At 34.7% G+C, this 21,807-nt stretch overlaps 3 protein-coding genes across 4 annotated transcripts; all 3 read left to right on the top strand.

Annotated features, from left to right (window-relative positions):
• The first annotated feature begins 2,024 nt into the window (after positions 1-2,024).
• Positions 2,025-3,887, top strand: LOC135134238 (odorant receptor 10a-like). Its single transcript, XM_064062867.1, has 6 exons — positions 2,025-2,261; positions 2,577-2,704; positions 2,753-2,852; positions 2,902-3,006; positions 3,068-3,223; positions 3,270-3,887. The coding sequence occupies exons 1-6, from the start codon at positions 2,025-2,027 to the stop codon at positions 3,318-3,320; spliced, it is 777 nt and encodes a 258-aa protein (XP_063918937.1). The 3' UTR covers positions 3,321-3,887.
• A 12,011-nt stretch (positions 3,888-15,898) lies between these two features.
• On the top strand, positions 15,899-18,502 carry LOC135134152 (uncharacterized). Its single transcript, XM_064062771.1, has 2 exons — positions 15,899-18,045; positions 18,416-18,502. Exon 1 carries the CDS (start codon positions 17,209-17,211, stop codon positions 17,992-17,994), a length of 786 nt encoding a protein of 261 aa, XP_063918841.1. The 5' UTR covers positions 15,899-17,208; the 3' UTR covers positions 17,995-18,045; positions 18,416-18,502.
• On the top strand, positions 17,959-21,420 carry LOC135134145 (uncharacterized protein K02A2.6-like). Of its 2 annotated transcripts, none has more exons than XM_064062764.1 (2): positions 17,959-19,765; positions 19,817-21,420. In XM_064062764.1, exons 1-2 carry the CDS (start codon positions 18,034-18,036, stop codon positions 21,154-21,156), a joined length of 3,072 nt encoding a protein of 1,023 aa, XP_063918834.1. In that variant the 5' UTR covers positions 17,959-18,033; the 3' UTR covers positions 21,157-21,420. The 2 variants fall into 2 exon arrangements, with proteins under 2 accessions (XP_063918834.1, XP_063918833.1); XM_064062763.1 differs by having other exon boundaries at positions 19,808-21,420.
• Positions 21,421-21,807: the final 387 nt, after the last annotated feature.

Raw genomic sequence — 21,807 nt, 5'->3', positions numbered from 1 at the left:
CAGACAACTAGAATAATAAGAACTTCATTCAGTTTACTTCCGATAGGATGGATCAATAGTACACAACGCGCAGTTGTTTAATGGCTAACTCTTTTGCGAAGATGGGGTAGAGCGTCTAATATGCAGCAGGTTTTTTGGGCCTAGAGACATGGTGTCAATAGAGTAAAATCATCGATGAAAGGTGACGGACTGCTTAAATTCCGCTCTCATAACAACGTCCTCTGTACCACGTTTCCTGATTTCTCGTGTGCCATAATTTAAATTTGCCGCCACACTGTCGTAATAACTTGTGTATTTTCATTGACTTACTTTAATGGCGATTTCTTTTTTTATATGTGTTTAATAGACTCGATTACTATTCGAGTACTTCTTTAGCTTACATTCGGGAAGTAAAAATTGTAAACAAAGATTTGCAGTACACCGGTTTGTTGCATCAGTATTACATTTAATTCGAATTTCATAAACTAATTAATCGTTGACGTAATTTACCGGCATGTTTTAAGAGCACTTCCAGTTTTCAAACTTTTAAGAACATCGCAAAAACGCGTTTTAGCCTTGGATATTTTTCTTGAATGTGTTTTCAACTAAATCACTCATTAAAAGTAAAATTGTATGGAAAATTTAGCGACAAAAGTTCGGTACATAAAAAAATTGAAACTCACAAAGTAACAATTAATTTCAAGCTTTGATAGGTACCTCCAGCATCTTACAATTTCTAGAATTAATTATTTGGTTATCTGTACATACAGATCACTATATGTTGTTTAAATGTTCAAATTTTATTATTTCACGAAAAAATTTAAAGGATCCCGTCAGGATTACTTCAACCATTGATTCTTCAACCAAAGAAAGACAAGCTGCGATGGGCTCTAAAACAACATGCCGGAATGTGTTCGCAATTGAGAATTGTGAAATAACCAGGAGCGCAGAAGACAAAAGAGAACGCAACATAGTTGCGAGATTTACTTACGCTATTTGCGACCATATAATGATATATTAAAGCCTGATAACCTAGTTATTTATTTTTGTATTTAATATTCTAAACTGTTAATGTATCCTTCAACAAAACTAAAAATTGTACAAAATTTGCGAATATTTGCAAATACGGTTTTTATCAATACGCAGTTCTATGATGAACAGATGAAAGATGAATCCAACTTGTCATAATATGAGATGAAAAATAAAAATAAAGTGAAGCAAAAATTACTGCAAGACTGCTAACGAACTGAGAGATACTAACAGGTCAACTGATATTTATGGTTTGTTCGTCTTCATTATTTTTCTTTTTTGATGCATTTTTTCTACAGTGATATCGAACATGAGTGTTGAGACTTTTAATTAAATTGAAATTGGTACAAAAGCGATAAGGACGAAACAAAAATAAGCCGGATCGAATAACGAGAATGGATTTCATTTAGTGTATTATACGATTTCCAATCTTTTCGGATCACGAACGACTCTCCCTAGTTTTAAAACAATAAATTTTGTTTTTTAGATGTAATTTTGCGCTTTAGTGCGACTATTTAACAACAGTTATTAGAATCCTAGTTTTCTTGAAACAAAAGTAAACATTTACTTCTTCTATTGATCCTTTTAAAAGCAGTGAAAATATGTATTTATTAAAAAAACTTTCTTCGTTGATAATAATTAATTCACATAGATGCATTTAAAAAAAACCTCACTATTAATTCCTGAGTTTCTTTATCAGTCCTCCACTAAATAATTAATGAGATCAAACATGAATAACAGCCGGCTAAATAAATTAATTCTCTTTACAAGTCCGAACGCATAAGCCTATAATATAAAATTCATTGCCATCCCTGTAATTACGATACCTAGAACGTAGAGAAAAGATAATTCTTGACTTCATTTATTTCGCAAAACTTGTGCAGCTAACCACGAGAATGACAAATGTTATAACAGAAAGTTTTCGAAGTGTTTTAACTACGTTACAATTTGTTGGCATATACCACGAATACAAACGCTCAAAATTACAAGAAATCTGGACATACATTTTGTATTCAATGTGCTTGACAGTTACAATTTTGGGTGTCGTTCATCTTCTTGTCGAAGAAATTAACGACACGTTTCAGAAAACGGAAGCGGTTGTAGTTTTGTCAGATTCAGTAGCTGCGTGCTTGAAAGTGGCCATATTTTTGAAAAATCGTTCTAGATTGATGAAGTGTATTCAGTTTTTTGGAGATCCACGTTTTGCGCCCAAGAATAATATTGAAGAAAGAATTATGGGTGAGTGTCTCCTCGTTTGTCGAAGAAACATTCGAATTTTTGCCACTATAATTTCGTTCGTTTTGGTTACTTGGAATATTATACCCTTTTTTGAAAGTGGGGGAAATCTGTTACCGATAAAAATTTGGTTACCTTATGAATTAGTTCCAGGTTCTTTAATGTTCTATGTTATTTATTTTTGCGTGGTTACAGGTATTTTATTTATTGGTGTTATTTTTTTTTGTTGTATGTGTAGTTTTTAGTGGGTATTTATCTTGGAATTTCTGCAATGCTAGATCCACTGATTGGGAGCTTAGTGTACCATGCTGTCACCCAGCTGAAAATATTAGGTAAAATATAACATACAGAAACCCGTCAAGTGGGTCGCAGTGAATTGCAACGAATATGACACTGTCGAAACGGAACATGTATTTCAAAGTTTAAAGAAGTGCATTCTACTTCATAACGGTATTTTAGAGTAAGTATCCAGCACTGGTAAGCTATATCCAACGTTTACTATTTTTAGTTTTGTCGCTGAGTTTGAAAACTGCTTTTCCTTGTGCGTATTCTCCCAAATCGCTGGAACAGCAATCGGACTAAGTTTTTGTTGCATTGGACTAGCTTTTGTGAGTGATGCTTTTAAATAAAGTGTGTTTCTATTAACCTTTTTTTCAGAATTCCTTTCAAGGTATTAATGGTATTATGTTTATTGTTTGTTACTTGGCGCTGGGTGTACAATTATTTTTTTATTGTCATTATGGGACTTTATTGTACGAAGAGGTAACAGTTGGGGAATCTAAGTGAAAAGAATTTTATCATTTTTTGGAATACTTATTTGTAGAATAAGGGTTTAATAAATGCTGTTTACATGAGCCCTTGGTACATATATAACACTAAAGCAAGACAAATGTTGCTAATTATAATGGAACGCTCAAAATTACCTCTGAATATTACTGCTGGGAAAGTTATGAATCTAACTTATAGCACTTTCATTACTGTAAGTTTTGAAACAGTGATTTCAATAACTATGATATTTTTTTTAGACCTTAAAAACCAGCTACTCATGGATTACTGTTCTAAAAAATTATAATTAAGTATAACTGGTGCAGGATTCTAAGAAGATTTTTTCGTTGCACGTTATGAATTCTAGTACCCTTTCAGTTCATGTATTTTGTTGTAACTTTTGTTTATTTTGGAATATTAGTTGATGTTTTAGTTAAGAGCTATTTTTCATGAATTTGTCTAAAAAAATATTCAACAACTGACAAACCAATCAACGTATAATATTCCAGAAGCAAAAAAAAGTTTATATAATTAAAATAAAAAATTGAGTAAATTTATGTAAACTAGTAAACCTATACCGCAGAATGGAATCTAGAAGCAGGTACAGTCAAAATATAACAAAACATTAGATTTGACAGGATTGTTACAATATTTTAGATTTTCAAATGTAGTTAATCTCACTATACCTTTAATAAAAGTAATAGCACAAAAAATCTACAAGTTGTAACACTGGCACGATTGTGTTTTAAATCGCACAGTTAAAATATTAGTGATAAACAATTTATCTCACATTTGAAACACAACCGGTACCACATTAAATTTTCCATTGAAATAACGTTGTCGAATTTTTGGTTTCAATAAAGATTTTTATTATGAAATCGAGTTAATTAATAAAATACATTCTGTGTAAATAGTCCTAAAATATAAGAAAATATTAATTTAATATTATTAAAGTAGTATTTTGTTATTGCTAATTCAAGTCAAATTAGAATTATCACGGAAGATCTAAAAAGTCACATTTAGTTTTTTTTTGCGACAATTATGTAACAATACTTTGTAATAACAAGAGAATTATTATTAGACCAAGGTAATTTTAAGATATATAATTATTATAAAAACTGAGGTTTGAGTGTGACATTTTTCTAGAAATGTAGTTTTTTATTTCACAACGTAAATATGGTACATAGTATATACACTCAAATCTGTCCTGTCTTTTCTTTTGCGTTAAATGTGTCTAGATTTCAAGTTTGGTTAATTTGTCGAAGGAACTGAGTGGACAAAATTTTGGTTGACGTTTTACCATCTACAAGAAGATCATAAAGTAATCGATTCGGTGTGTAGAATATTTCTTTAACAAAGGCGTCAAGAACCACAAGCTACATACAAGCGAAGCCAGACAGAAACGTTAAACCTGGGGTAGAGTAAGTATGTGTTCTACATTTTGTGAAACACGAAGACAACTTCAACTTGTGAAGGTTCGTTATAGGGCATCTGGTAAATGCTTCGTTTTAATGATGATAAATTTCATGCTCACTACCTCTTAATTGAAATACTGTCTGCGTTAATCAATAATAACAGCTTCAAAATTTAAAACTGAATTAAAATAATTTATAAAGTTTACATATTTTGCGTCATATTTGTAATCTACTTAAGGCTGCTAAATAAATTAAATTTTTCATACGTTTAGCGAATATTACAGAAATCAACAAATACTTGTCGATTTGAATATAACACGTATATAAACTTATTTTTAATCAAAAATAATTTAATATTTACCTGCTTTGAGGAAGAACCATATACACTTTACTGTTTATATTTTATTTTGTAGATTTTGACCAGTAGTTTTATTTGGTAATCAATATAGTAATTTATTTACTGTGTTAAATCGTGATTATCCATTATTTAGGGCAAAGTGTTTGCGATATATGATTACAATTTATTGCTGCACTTTAAAATTATTGGTAGTACAGCGGTGGTTTTATAAAGATGAAAGCTAATAGGTTAATGAACAAAAGCAAATAAAAAATAAAGGTATTAAAACGGAAGTTGTGAAATTTTATAGGCAACTCTCCAGATATTTCTTTATATATCCTTTTAGTACAAATAAATTCTTTACGCGTGTTATTTCCTATTGTACACCGGAAATGGATTTTTTAAAGTATTTTTGTTTACTCATAGATCAAATACGTATATTGCTTTAAACATTCTCCAAAAGATACTTCATTGGTGATATTCTCTTAACGTAAATACGTTTAACAACAAGTTTAAATATTAAATATCACAGGGATTATACAAATTTTTGATTCTTTTTACCTTACGTTAAAAAATTAACTTAAATAAAATTGTGTACCGCATTGTCTTCTACACATTAAGAATAATCCACTTAAGAGGTTTAAAGAAATTTCACAGGATAAAAAATTCAATTTCGTTGCAAAAATTCTTGTACAACTAAAATATACTTACTTATTAATACATTTATGGAAATTATGGATATCCTTATGATCGAAATAGCCATTAACAGTGTTCATGGTACGTTTGTATTTTGTAGTATGTACCTAGTATAAAATTATATCGTTTTATTATTATGACATCACAAAAAACGATGCTAAAAATAAGATTGCTAGCCACTATTAATAGTAGTTACGTTAAACGTCACATTTTTGTTCTTGAGGTTAATAGTTATTTAATAAACTAGTTTGTTAATGAAGGAGATTATTAATCTCCCATTAACAAACGAATTTATTACAACATTTTTTCGTTGACCACAAACTTGCCCATTCTTGTGTGTTTTAATTTTGAACAGTTAACATAGTTATCATTGGAAAAAAAATGACAAGCGAATCACAAACTTTGACATTCATTGTATAAAAAGCGTTTGCCATTGCGGTTGTAAATTGTAAATTGAGAAATGGAACTAGAAAATAGTGATCTTCCGGTTGCAGTAATAGCAAGTGCGAACGATGCGTGTGGAAGTTTATTACCGGCTAAAAGTAAAGATCTCTACGAAAGAACATACTCTGAATTCTGCGATTGGTGTACCAAGCAACACGTAAACGATTACATTGAGCCCGTCTTGCTGGCGTATTTTGCCGAGATCGTACAAAAAGGATTAATTGCGAGCCTCTGGCCAAAATTTTCAATGTTGAAGTCTACTCTACGTCTAAAAAAAAATATTGACATTGGCAATTATCATAAAATGATAATGTACATTAAAAGACAAAGTGAAGGACATGTTCCAAAAAAATCAAAAATATTGGAGAAAGGGCAAGTACAACAATTTATTATTGAAGCTCCAAATGATGTATTTTTAATGGCCAAGGTAAAGTAAGACCAAGAACTTGAATTTGTACAAGCTAACAACTTTTATAGGTAGCACTCATTTTTGGCATCGCTGGAGCTTTAAGAAAGCATGAACTTCTAGAATTGTAAACCAACAATGTTGAAGATTTGAAATCAAAATTTTTAGTTAGGTACTATCCCTGGCTCCAGAACAAAAATAAAAGAAAAACGAGTTTTTACCATTGTAGATGATGACCAAAGTATATTTTTAAAATTAATCAGACGGTATATAACGCTGAGACCCAACCATACAAAACATACACGATTCTTTATACACTACAGACACAATAAATGCACTACAAACCCTGTTGGTTTCAACACATTTTCCAAAATTCCATGTAGTTGCACAATTTTTAAAATTAGATCAGCCAAAACTCTATACGGGACATTGTTTCCGTAGATCATCAGCCACAATCTTATCTGACTCAGGGGCTGATTTTACGGCAATAAAGAGGCACGGTGGGTGGAAATCAACAAGGGTTGCAGAGTCATACATAGAAGACTCAGTTCAAAATAAAGTTAATATTGCCAAGCAATTGTTTTGTAACGAGACAGCAACTTCTTCCACCACCCCCGAGACCTCTACACAATTGTTTTGCTCAGCCACTGCTAATTTTCCTTCTAATTCGCCAGCAGAAACAGAAATAAATAACTCGATCAACTCGATAAATAACATAACCTCAAACACCTCCGAAAACGTTCAAATCAACATAAATCCTGACGTCAGCAACACAATGAATTTATCTGTTCCTTTCGTAACCTTTAACAATTGTAGTTCTAATAGTTTTGTGATGAATATCCAAAAATAATTCTAATTATGTTATAACAATATTTCATTAATTGTAAAAGTTTCTTGTAAAATGAATAAAATTAAAAAAAAATAAATGAGTATATCTGGTTGTCTAACATCATGACAGATCACAACGTTTTAAAACCGTGAAAATGACGAACTAAAAAAGAGTGCGTTAATGAAAAAGAGATCGTTAATGACGTCCATTAACGCATCCTTTTTTCGGAAAAAAAAATCTTTAATATTCACATTAATAAGTGGTCGACGAAAAAAAAATATTAATAAACTATCCCAACGCCTACGTCTCTATTTCAGGAATCAAAATACAAACAGTTTTCTTTATTAAAAAATTAAAATTTTCTAACACCATTAGTGCCGAAATAATTTCTGTTGGTTTGGTTTAAAATTCTTCACCCATTCCACACCCATTCAAATATTTCAATTCTCTTTATTTTAAATTAGTCGATATTCTGAATTCAAAATCACCGTTTAAATTAATTTATATATCATTTCTTGTAATGCAATCCACGGTGTTGTGTTTTCAGTTTGTTTAACTAAAGCGAACTAAAAACCGAAATGACTTTTCTCGGCACTTTGAAGTTTTGAATAATTTCAGAAGATTTAGGTGCAATAAACTCAATTTTTCTCATAGAAACTAGAATACCTTTTTAATTAACTCGGCAGAACGATTCTTTCCCCAAGAGAATATTCATTAAAGTTAAAAATTAGTTTTTTGGATAACAGTGCGTTGCATTTAGATATTACTTTGCAAAAGTAATTAAAGCATAATTTTTTTGGTATTTACGTACGATAAAACACGAACGTTACATCACAGGACTATATTTATAATTAAAATTTAGTAAGGTTGAAACTTGAAATTATGCTAATGTACGTCGCTTTTAAACATACTTTGCTTCCACGCACTGGACGAAATGGTAATAATAATAATTAACTAATATCGTTCATCTATATTAATAAAAATGAATCGCCGAAATGTATGTACGCTTATAACTTCAGATCTACTGCACCGAATTGGACGATTCTTTTTTTTACGTGTACCTTATTGTCAGGATAAGGTTTTGATGTAAGAAAATTTATAAAAAATAAGACGGCTAAAAGGTAAAAAAAAATTTAAAATTTTGCATGGGAATCGCCACTTCGAATGAATTTGAATAGTTGGCGTTCCTGACGGACCTGTCGCCTAACTGACGTGTCATACAAAACTATTTCTTCCGTGCGATTGTGAAAAAAGTATTATTGCATTTCAAATCGTTCTTTGTTTTTTCGTAAAAAAAAAGTCGTTTATTTTAAGAATAGTCTTAGTTAAAGTGAATTTAGTTACACATTGCGAAAGTGTCTTATTAATTTTGATCTGCCATTCTATTTACCTATGTTCACTTTGTTGGTTTCGACAAAACTTCAAACTTTACCGTTATTCGAGGATTTAATTTGAAGTTTTCAATATTTTAAAATTCTCAAGACAAAATTTACAGATTTGATTGACTGTGAAAATAATTCTGTGTCGTTTTATGAAGTTCATTACAATGCCGAGACGACGACAAGCTGACATAAGTCCACGAAGTCAATCAAATGTGCGACGAACTACCTAAGGTGCAAATCGCGATGATTTATTTCAAGGGTAATTCGGATACGGAAGTTGATCAGCGTTGTGCTCATAATCAACATCATAATCAAACATTGAAGCGAGACATTGGAGGGTATGAATAAAACTGAGTAGATACTCATATTCGAAGTACGAAGTACCTACTTCATTATTACTCTTATATACCAGAGCATCTACCCGATGTACTGTGTATCTACTTGCAAACATTGTATCTCCCCGGACACAAATTGAACATTTACGCGTTTTGTGAGCATTTAATCTAAAAATGAGCATCGGCGTGGCAAATGACTATTTGTCCTTACAAATGATAAATTAAATGTAATATTTTTTTTCCCTTAAGAATATAGAGTTAACAAAGTTAGTTGAGTTACAAAAGTCTCTTTTGCTCCACGTTGGCCACCAACGAGCGATTTTCATGATTTTTGTGAAACTTTGCTGGTTTTGAATTTGAATTTTCTGTCCTCGATAGTTGATGCTCAGCAAGAACCACGGGAAGGTCTGGAGCAGATCTGGCTAGGAATTGTTAATGAGGGATAGAACGTTATACAGTACAATACAACGGAAATACAATACAGGTACCTACAATCTAGCTACAATACAGAATACACTACAGATACAGATACAATTCAGATACAATAAAAATGCAAAGTTAGTACCCAATACACCACCGGAAGAAATTGCACCAAAAATTGAGAATGTTGCAAAATGAAAACCCAAGCAAGCACACCGATGGAACTCGGGACGAAATCTATTGGTCGCAGCGCTCACACGCCCAAGGGAGAACGCAGCCGCATAAATCCAAGCTCGTCTTACCTCATTCTCAAAGAACGATGCAACCCAGCGTCTAAGGGCCAAAAGAACCCCCCCAGGCCAAAGCGTCTGACGACATGGAGAATTCAAACCCGGAACCAAAAAATGCACTGTTGCAAAATTAATACCCAAGCAAGCACACCGATGGAACTCGAAACGAAATCTATAGGTCGCAGCGCTCACACGCCCAAGGGAGAAAGCAGCCGCATAGATACAGGGCCGACTGACCTCATCCGTTTAGGATGATGAACCTCATCCGTTTAGGATGATGATCCAGCGTCTAAGGGCCAACAGAACCCGCCCAGGCCTGAGCGTCTGACGATATGGAGAATTCAGTCTCGGAACCAAAGAATGCACTGTTGCAAAATTAAAACCCAAGCAAATGCACCGTGAAAACAAAGCATTTGCACCACTGGAGCTAAATTGGCAAGACCCAAGTTAAGTTAGTAACACATACAATATACAGTACAAAATGCTTCAGTTACAAAAGTTACAATATACAAATTTCTCCACGTTTGCCAACAAAGGGCGATGACTGTGCTCGCTCGTTGCTGTTGCCCAGCAAGAACCAAACAATACGAGGAGGTCTGGAGTGCGTCTTGCCATTAAAAGAGAGGACTAGGGTTTGATAGCATGGGTAAAGGACACCGTATTTTGCAAATTTGGACGCCGTAGTTTAAAAATGATGCATACGGTATTTTGTGAATTATGAACGCTGACCTTGTATATTCCAAACCCGTACTTTATCAGTTCTGAATGCATGTTATTAACAACATATTTCAAAAAAAATCGGGCATTTATGGAAAAATATCCACTTTCCTTCGTGTTCACAGCACGTAACACAAAACATTTTCGCTAATATTTATTAACCATAAATTAGAAATTCGCGAACACGTGCTACTTTTAAGCCAAAACGAAGCTCCAGTATTGCTTCTACCAGACCGGAATCAAAACTAAACACAGAGGATGGAAAAATTGATTTTTTATCAGGTAGCTCACGTGACAGTGACGTCATCGTACGTCACGATGAGATTGCAAAAATTATTTTTCATATTTTAGATCAGAAATTGTACATTTTCGGGGTTAATTTAACAATGTTTAAACAAACTAATTTGTTTTTGCTAACCTCGTGTTCTTAGGAAGATGGATTTCGGTTTAATTATCATATATTGAACAATATGAATTCTATTAATTATGTTTAAATTTTATTTAATTATATCGCGAAAATGTATAACTTTACCCACCAACTTCAATCGTTTCGAAAATTTATCCAAAATGTAAACATTGACGACCAAACGAACCACGGAATCCGATAAATTAAAACTGAAGTCGTACTTACCCTGTTTTTGGTCTTTTTCGGAAAAATATTCATTTTCGTCCGTGTTCACAGCACTAACACAACAAATTTTCCTTAATATGTATTAATAATAAAATTGAAATTCGCTAAAACGCTCCACTTTTACGACAAAATGACGCGACGATCTTGCCGCCATCAAACAGAAATTAATACTGAACACAAAGGACCGTAAAACGTGACCTTTATACAGGTAGCTCACGTGACATTGACGTCATCGTACGTCACCATGAGACTGCAAAAATTATTTTTCATATTTTGGCCGGGAAAATGCACATTTTCGGGGATAATTTAACAATGTTTAAACAAATTGATTTGTTTTTAATAATTTCGGGCTTTTAGGACAACGAGTTTCGGTTTAATTATGATATATATTTATGCTTATCATATTTAAACATTATAAGTGATATTAATTATGTTTAAAATTTATTATTTTATATCATGCAAATGTATAGCTTTGATCAACCGACTTCAATCGTTTCGAAAATTTTCCCAAAATTTAAACATTCTCGAGTGAAGGAATCACGGAATCCGATAAATTAAAACTGAAGTCGTAAGATAATTAGCTTTTATTTATGCATAAATTGTGCAGTGCCTTCTTTCTAACACTGACCATAGAGATTCCCAACTCAAGGTATCTACCCCATACTAACTTATATTTTGGTGACTCGATTTTTGCCTTGATGGTTGAACACTGTCACTGTTTTCAGTTTTTGTTGTATCGAGATACTACTTGAGCATCAACTGTTACCTACTGAAGTATTAGCATCATCTAGAAAAACTAGAAATATTTTGATTTGATATTCGAGTAGATACTTCGTATTTCGAGTATGAGCATCTACTGAGTTTTATTTATATCAACCATTGTCAAAAATTTGATCGAACGTTGTTTCGACAGAACTTCCTTCGCACCAAATGTATAATGAAACATATTCAGCATTTTCGAGTTGAGTCTTTTCTTCATACAATTTTGTGATGACCTAATCAACATTTACGATCAACACGTATACCACCTTGGATTGGTGCGGTGTAATACTAAAAATAACTGTATTGTATTCCCAAAATTATCTGCGAAAATCGAGTGGGCCGTTCCATCAATTTTTTGGGGGGAATAAGTAAATATTCTTAACAATTTACCATGCTTACAATAACTTTAAAACGTCTGCAAGATCTCAAAGAAGTCATTTCTTCAACTCTTGAGTTATTCTCTAAAATAAATTGAATGATCCATACATTTTTTGGAGTCACTGTAAAAACAAATCTAAAAAATATGAATGCAATGATAAAGTACGAAAATATACTGATGATGTTTTGCACATTTTAGATAGGATTTGTTCGGCAAAATCTTGAGATGACGTCATCAAGTTTTTGGGCTTGATAAACAGATATATTTTGATTAAAAACCTACCATGTCAAACAGTAACTTCAAAACGTCTGCAATATTTAAAAATTCAGTTTTGCAATTCTTGATTCAATCAATAAAATAAATTGATTCAGTGATTAATTTCTTTGAGACACCCCCTATAAGCAAAACCAAAAATTATGAATGGAATGATAAATCACAAGTATAGTCTCATCCTATCTTGGACATTTTAGAGAGGATTCATTTGGCAAAATTTTGGGCTGACGTCATCAATTTTTTGGAGGGGATAAGTAAATATATTTTGAATAAAAGTTTATTATGCTTATCATATGTTTAAAACATCTGCAAGATTTCAAAGCATTCGGTTTTGCAGATTCAAAATTAAATTGTAGGTGAAACGAAGTTCACGGGGTCAGCTAATATACTATATAAAGGTTCAGAATGTTTTTAGACAAAAGTGAGCCATGAAATTTTTTCTTCACGTTGGATAAACTGATTCATTGACAAAAACTGCCAGTGCGTGAGACAGACGTCACTTGATTTGCTACATTTATTTTTAATTAGAGATCATATAATATCAAGTTGCATCATTTCTAACTTTTGTCATTAAAATTTAAAATGCCGAAAATTATTTTGTTACAAATAAAAATTTCGATGAAAAGGTGCTATCTGTAAACGAAAATAGCTGATACCCAACTCAGGCGTGAAGAGTTAATGATGAGAATAGTGAACATATTTTCTGTGATTTTTAAACTTTTTAAATATTTCTTAATTAAAAAACGTCACTAAAGACGAAAATTTGAAAAATTCATTATCTTTCAAACGAAAACTCACTTTTTCAAATTATACAACGAAAAAATTAATACTTTACAACAAACACACTTTTGGCTTATTCGCGAAATAATTTGGAATTTACAGAATTCCAAAGTCGATGGGTTACAAACGTAGGGAGGTAAACGGTCGCCAAATTTTATGTGAACGAATGGACGGGACACTTTGTCACAATTGGGTGGTTAATCAACTTATTTCTGCTTTGGCCGAGTTGAACAAAAAATGTGTGGTGGTTATGGACAACGCACCATATTATTCAATGCAGTTGGACAAGCTACCAACATTTTCTAGGAAAAAAAGTCAAATGCAAGAATGGCTGCACAAAAGTTTATATGGTAGATGAGACGTTGACATGGACTGGTTATGAAATTCTTAGATTGCCCCCATACCATTGTCAATACAATGCGAATGAAATGGCATGGCAGTTTTGTAAAAATTACTAAAACAAGCACATATATTCTCAACTTTCATCCATAACCAAAAATGTTGATACGGATTATTAAAGTTTAAACTTAATTTTTATTTGTTTAAACGTGAATTTTAAACTTGATTATATTGGCTAAGTACTGAAATAATAATTGCTTACTTCAGTGCTTTGAATCGCACTTATTAGGTTTAACTTTAACTGCCTCTTTTTATTTTCTTTGCAACCAAAATTTAAAATTCAGTTATATGCAAATACAAATCTCAAGAAAACATTTTCATCAAACATGTCGAAATCTATAATCGATAAGTTGTTATTATGTGCACTTTAAATTTTAAGTACTTAAACGGTAAGTCATTATCGGTTTGACTTATCTTAACAACAAAGCACCATTAATTAATTACCGCGATAACGGCGTACATTACTGCAACTGGAAAATTTTCATTTTCCTTAAATTCTGTATTTCATAATATTAATAATAAATATGAATAAATCATTTACCACATATGTACTTAATTTTCTTCACACTTCAGGATATCAAATTTTTATTTGAAGAGTTTAATTCACTTAGAATTCATATTCATTTCATACAGCATTGTGAATGCGGTATGAGTTCTATCGCTTAATATATCATTTAATTCAAGAAATTCAGCCTTCAAGGTACATAAATCTCCAGATCCAACTACCTGTAGAGTGTTCGGCGACAGAACCTTGATTTATAAAACTCTAAAGTTTAGTAAGAATCTTGCGAATGCCTGCGGTGTGTATTTTCAGTATCTTAGTAATGTAATGTTATGTAAAATTACTCTCATCATTTCAACTGTGTTTGGTATGTGTACTACACACTAGTCTATTAGTCTGTTAAAATCTTACTTGAATAGCAAATTAAGCTACTTATAAAGGTTGTAAGTGAAGCTTATCAAATACAGGGTAAACTTTGTACAACGGAAACTTGCCCAGGTCTTCAAATTACTCGAGGCATATAATCGAATTTGCAACGCCTGTAATGTGTAGTATTTGTTACAGGATCAATGCATTAATCAACGAAAGAGGTCTAATTCTAATTTTATGGGGGCTGACCGCAGCCAGCCGGCACATAGGCCGAGAGGTATAGATACAAAAATTCCAAAAATCAAAGTAGAATAGTTATTTTCAAATTTCCGTTCTATCTAACATTGTTTTTTATAACATATTCTTTTAAATATTGCCCGCACTGAGTGGATATTTTAACGAAAGTAGTCACATTGAAAAATTGTATAAGATGAAACGTAATTTAATCTTTGAGCAAGACCACATATTTCACGTTCAAGGAGCACTGCGCTGAAAAGCATGTTTACATCTCCGAAAAAGTTACTGGCATATTTCGTCCAGCGAAGCACGAAGTTGAAGCTCCTTGGCAGCCTTGGGACTGAATATTCGATCTTACGTCTGTCATAAATATAAATGATGTTGCAGATATCTACAAGTATGTAAAATCGGTCAAAGAAATCACAAGTATCCACACGACAGATCATGAATAGATTTCTGATAGAAACATCGGATTGTTTTTACTAATGAAGGTATAAAAAGGAAATAACAAAAAATTAATACAAAAAATAATAAGCCATTCCTTTGTTTTTAGCTAGGGATAGGATACAGTTTAAAGAAAATGACGTTTTGTTATATGTCTTAATTAAAAATAATTTCGGAAATTTATTTTTAAAAATTACAATTTATGAATTTGAAAACCTAAAACAACAAGAACTGCATTGGTTATGTTTTTAGGAAGTGGTAAGTGAACAATCCCGGTGCTAATTCTTGATTAATTTTCATCTTGTCAGATTACCGTCAATTTGAAAATTTAAGTTGTAAATGCAACGATCAAAAACAAACTTTAAAAAATCTCTCTCGGTACTACAACTCAATTGTAGGATTGTTCGGAATAAACAGAACACTAACTGTTTTTAAAAATTATTATTTTCCCATTTATTCGGTTGGCTTTTTGATTTTGTGGTATTTCCAATTTTGTTGTTGCAACTGCGTTTTTATTCTATATTAAAGTTTTCGTCATTTTTTATTATTTATAATTTTAAAATAATGCTAGTTACAAACATAAAAACTCACTTATACAAAACTTTGGCTACAGGTTGTTATTATTTCTGCACTCTACTCACTTATACAAAACTTTGGTCATTGGTTGTCATTATTTCTGCAGTCTTTTATAGATTAAACCATCCTTCCTAATAAACTATACGCCTCTTCAAAAATAATGAAACTTTCATTCAGGTAACGATTATTTTAAAATTAACTAACCACTTAAAAATCCACTTTTCCTACTTAGAAGGACACATTGCAAATATCGAAGGAAACCAATCGTTGTGCACAATAGATTTTAGTAAAAAATTAGTCGAATTATTATTACGTAGAACTTCCCTCTCCACTGAATTAAACTAATCTAGTTTTTTATAAAAAGCAACCTAGATAATAGTTACTAGTAACAATGTAAGAAAAAAAGTGATCTATGAGGGGATCGAACCGGTGATCTTCGAGTTATTAGCACCCACCTAACCATTTGAATCATCGAGCGCTCATGGAACCTTTCCCTTTTATTAGAATAAAAAGTTATGCAATTTTGATGTTTAAACCACAAGTACATGGTATGTTATATTATAAAATTTAAATAGCATTTACCATGAAACATTTTGAGATCACATCATCAAATGGTGGATGGAGTTCAAATAAACCTAATAGCCTTGTTTGTCCCTAACAAGGATTGGATTAGCATTAGTGCATTCGAGAATTTGACGTACATAGATCTTGAGCAATTTAGAGATGATTTATTTAGGGCCGTTATTGAAGCAGCAAATAAGATTGGTGCCTACCGAGCGGTTCGGCCCAAATTCATGATGCCTCAGCAGGAATGATGTTCAAGAAGGAACTTCATCATAGAATTCTATAAAATAATAGGTTTTACAGTTACTGTTTTCCAGTCATTGTGGAGTTCGCCGCTGGTAAATGACTGTTGCATGAACAGAATCCAGGGCTTAAACAGAGAAAGCGTACATTCTTCAAAAGGGCAGCGCTCAAGAATCCGGGTAGTTTTCTTGAACTTTCGGAGTCTAGTGTATATTTCTTCCTCAAGGAACTCAGCATTGGTTAGAGAGGCTGTACATCTGTTTGTGGAAACTGTTGTATATTCAGTATTCACTCTTCAGGAAATCTCTTAATGTTTAACAAATTATTTATTCTTAATAACCAATTACACAAAAGGGGTACTGATCATCTTAACGTCTAACATCTGACCTAACTCTCTATTCGTATTCTAAAGCTGGCTTTACCCTCTCGTGTTGGTCTCATAGTTTGTGGTGTTGGGGCATCTAGTATCGCCTTGACTTTTTCGCTGTCTTTTTTTAGATGTTCTTTGGTAACTGTAATGTATTAATTAAGGCGTAGATTAAGTGTACAGTAGGTTAAGTAGGAAGTAGGTCAATAGTAAGATGTTATGGAATGCGACTGCGCATAGCGTAGGTACTGATGTTTCTTGGAAGGACTCGTTCTCTTTGAGACAGACAGTCGAATAGGTAAGACATAAACTTGCAAGCCGTTTAATAAACACAAATCAACACGTGCTCGTTTTGTTAATACTTATCACTGGCGACGAGGATTAAAAAGAAGAACAACGAAGATGATTGGTTCGATACAAAATTTCAATCCACGTGTGGACAGCTGGATTTTATACCAAGAACAGCTCGAGCAATACTTCGAAATAAATGACATCAAGGACACGGAAGCATCTAAGAAGCGAGTAGCGGCGTTGATCAGTTTAATTGGCCAAGATACTTACAAGATACTCAGAGACCTGTGCACACCAAAAGCCCCTAAAGACAAGACGTACGAAGAACTCTGCAACCACTTGAAGAAGCATTTTTCTCCGACCACGTGCGTTTTCAGAGAGAGGTTAGAATTCTACGACGCGAAGCAGTTGGAAGAAGAGACCGTGAACGATTGGCACGTGCGAATACACAATCTCTCAACGAATTGCGACTTCGGTGCGGACCTGGGGAACGTCCTCAAAGACAAATTCGTGTGCGGTATGCGAAAGGGCCCAATTCGAGACCGACTGTGCGAGGAAAAGCCGAGCAAATCACTAGAAAATCTCTTGGAAATCGCACTAGCGAGAGAAACCACCATCAAGGCTGACAAGGAGATTAATCTGGTCCGAAAAGAAAGGTGGAATCCAGAATTTTCGGGCAGCGCAAACAACACGTCAGGAGTACTCGAAGGACGCAGAAATGGGAACAATCCAAGGAGGTGGTCTTGTAAAGCATGTGGAGCCGCACATACAGGGAACCAGAGGTGCAAATACGCAACGTACAAATGCAACTCTTGCCATAAAGTGGGTCATTTAGCCAAGGTCTGTAGGTCAAGAGCTACACAAAACGCCATAGAAGCGGAAGAAGATTTTGAATAGGCACAAATTTTTAATTTAGACTTTCAAGTGGAGGAACCAATGAAGCTGCAGGTCAGTGTAAACAATGTGAGGTTGCCAATACAGATCGACTGTGGAGCAACCTTATCCGTCATAACAGAGGAGTGTTATAACCAGTATTTTAAGACTGCATGCCCATTGTTTAAAAGTAGACTTAAATTAAAATCATACTCGGGAGATACTGTTGCCAATAAGGGCTACATAGAGGCTACGTTAAGGTATAAAAATGTGGTACACAATGATTTTATATTTCATGTAGTAGATAAGACAGGGGACAACAATTTGTTAGGCGGGGACTTTTTAAGTAAATTCAAATTTACATTAATAAATAACGATTGTGAAATTAATAGCTTAGACACCGATACAAAAATTTTTGCCGATGAATTTAATAATCTATTTTCAGAGCAATTGGGATGTTACAAGCACAGGACGATTATACTAGAACTAAAATCCGACAGCACCCAACCCATTTATCATAAACCTAGAGCCCTACCCTTATTCTATAAATCAAAAGTGGAAGCAGAACTGCAGCGGTTGGAAGAGAAAGGTGTAATTTCTCCCATTGAGCACGGAGATTGGGGGACACCAATTGTTCCAGTATTAAAGGCAAATGGTAGCATCCGAATTTGTGGCGATTACAAAGTGACGGTGAACAGGCATCTCAGGGAGGTGAAATACCCCTTGCCTAGAATAGAGGAAATATTTATGCAGTTGAATGGGGGTGAATCGTTCACCAAGATTGACTTAAGCGACGCATACAATCAGTTAGTCGTGGACCAGGAATCAGCAAAATTACTGGCATGGAGCACGCACAAGGGTCTATACAAGGTAAATAGGCTCCCCTTCGGGATCGTACCAGCAAGCGCAATATTTCAGCGCACATTAGAACAAACGTTAAGCGGACTCGGAGGGGTGACCAACTTTTTAGATGACATACTAGTCACTGGAAAGACCAGGCAAGAGCATAAAAACAACCTGAGGCAAGTGTTCCTAAGGCTGAAAGAGGCAGGCTTTGTGTTGAAATTATCAAAGTGCGAATTTTTCAAAAATGAGATAAAATACTTAGGATATGTAATCTCAAGAGAGGGTTTAAAAACCAACAAGGACAAGATCAGAGCCATGCTTGAAGCACCCAGGCCAAGAGATGTGCGGCAGGTAAAGAGTTTTGTTGGCTTAGTAAATTACTACAGCAGGTTTGTACCAGAATTTGCGGGAATAATGAGGCCTCTTTACGAGCTGTTAAAAAGCGACAGGAAATTTGCTTGGGATCAGGGTTGCGAAAAAGCATTCAACCTCATCAAACAAGAAATAGCGTCAGATAGGGTACTAGAGCACTTCGACCCTTCACGACCGATAATTCTATCAACGGACGCCTCACATTATGGAATTGCAGCCACCTTATCACACAAGACGACGAATGGGGACTTAAAACCAATAGCCTTCATTTCCAGGACGCTAAGCAAGGCAGAAGGCAATTATTCGGTTCTTGATAAAGAGGCTTTGGCGATTTACTGGGCGACATCAAAACTCAGGACATATCTTCTAGGGCATAGCTTTGAAATACACACGGATCACAAGCCACTAATATACCTCTTCGGAGAGCAAAAAGGAATACCACAAATGGCATCAGCTAGATTCCAACGGTGGGCACTCTATCCGTCCGGATTCCAATACAAAATCAAATACGTCAAAGGCCAGGAGAACAGTGTAGCTGACATGTTGTCAAGACATCCACTGTACTCAGAAACACCAGGTGAGTCTGAGGAGGTTACGGAGACAACACACCTCAACCTAGTGATTGCAGAGGGAATGCCAGTCACACACACCGCGGTATCGCGAGACACACGTCGTGATCCCACGCTGAGTAAGATCGTAAAGTTCGTAACTGAGGGGTGGCCAGAGCAAAAAACAGACGATTTCCTAAAACCGTTCGTCCAGAGGAAAGACGAGATAACCTGCGAACAAGGATGTCTGATGTGGGGCTACAGAGTAATTGTGCCCAGAAAGCTGCAGCACCACCTGTTAGAGGAACTACACAGCAGTCACCTGGGTATTGTCAAAATGAAATCAATAGCCAGAGCCTATTTTTGGTGGCCGAATTTGGACAAGGACATTGAGAACATAGCTCGTAGCTGCATTCCATGCAATAAAGTCGCAAGGGAACCTCAGAAAGCGATCCCAATTCCGTGGAATAGACCAACGCGTCCGTGGCAAAGAGTGCACATCGATTTCCTTGGACCGATTAATAACAGCCACTACCTCATTATGTTGGATGCTTATAGTAAATGGCCTGAAATTTTTAAAATGAACTCAATCACGTCCGCTGCAACAATTGGCAAAATCAGGGAAACATGTGCAAGATGGGGAATTCCAGAGACTTTGGTGTCAGACAACGGCACACAGCTCACATCAGAGGAATTTTCAATTTTCTTAAAAAGAAATGGAATAAGGCACGTTACCGGACCGCCGTACAAACCAGAGACAAATGGAGCAGCAGAAAATGCAGTAAAGAGTTTTAAGAAAGGCTTCAAGGCAGCGCTTTTAGACCAAAGAAACCGACACGTTTCGACAGACACTCTTGTCAGCAGGTATTTATTCTGGTATAGAAATTCCACGCACTGTCAAACGAATGAAACGCCAGCGAAATTGATGCTGGGTAGACATCTCCACACGACGCTCAACTTAATGAGACCTGACACAAACCGAGACACGGAAAGGCAATGTAACCATAAAGGTCGAGATTCTCCAACATTTGAGAAGGGAAGTATAGTTTGGATTCGGGATTATCGGAAGCCTAATACCAAAACTTGGCAGGAAGCAAAGGTCATCGACATACTGGGACCACGAAACTACACGTGCGAGTTACCAGATGGACAAAAATGGAGGAGACACGTTGACCAAATGAGAAAAAGAATTGAAGCACCAAGCACTGAGGACAGCAAGTCAGAGACAGTACAACCAGCGAATACAAACCAAGAAGTACCACAAAGGAAGATGCCTGGGGAACCAACAATGCCGTCAGCCACACCGCCACCACCAGAACAAACACCATCTCTCGAACCGCAACCCAATCCTATTCCAGTCATTCCGGTACGCGATAGACCAAAGCGTTCTTGTAACATCCCAGCACGTTACAGAGATTAGGAATTAATATTAGGCGCATTCGGGTTTTTTTTTAAATGTACCTACTAATCTTAAATGGGGGGATATGTAATGTATTAATTAAGGCGTAGATTAAGTGTACAGTAGGTTAAGTAGGAAGTAGGTCAATAGTAAGATGTTATGGAATGCGACTGCGCATAGCGTAGGTACTGATGTTTCTTGGAAGGACTCGTTCTCTTTGAATCAGACAGTCGAATAGGTAAGACATAAACTTGTAAGCCGTTTAATAAACACAAATCAACACGTGCTCGTTTTGTTAATACTTATCAGTAACTCTTAGACCTAAAAATGTTGATTCTTCCTCAAAAAAGCACATTTCGACAATTTAACTTTTAATCCTGCATCCTTTAGTCACTGATATGATCCATAAAGTTTGCTGCTCTATCTATGCCCTGTTTTCCAAAGAACCCTGTTCTAGGGTTTTTTGGAAAACTGCTCTGGCGGGCGTTATGCCAAACGGGATTACCTTCACCAGGTATAAGCCCTTGTGTGTGTTCCAATTGAGTATTTTTGATGTTTCCTCGTCTACCTCCAATTGACTGTACGCGTTGCTGAGGTCAATTCTAGAAAATAATTCGCCTCCGTTTAACTTTCAAAACATTTCCTCGACTGTTGGCAAAGAGTTTCTTCAAA

The sequence above is a fragment of the Zophobas morio genome, unplaced genomic scaffold, assembly GCF_036711695.1.
Source record: "Zophobas morio isolate AGI-343-1 ecotype UQ-CSIRO unplaced genomic scaffold, CSIRO_AGI_Zmor_V1 ptg000023l, whole genome shotgun sequence".
Classification (NCBI taxonomy): Eukaryota; Metazoa; Arthropoda; class Insecta; order Coleoptera; family Tenebrionidae; genus Zophobas; species Zophobas morio.
This window is presented reverse-complemented; position numbering and strand designations above follow the sequence as displayed.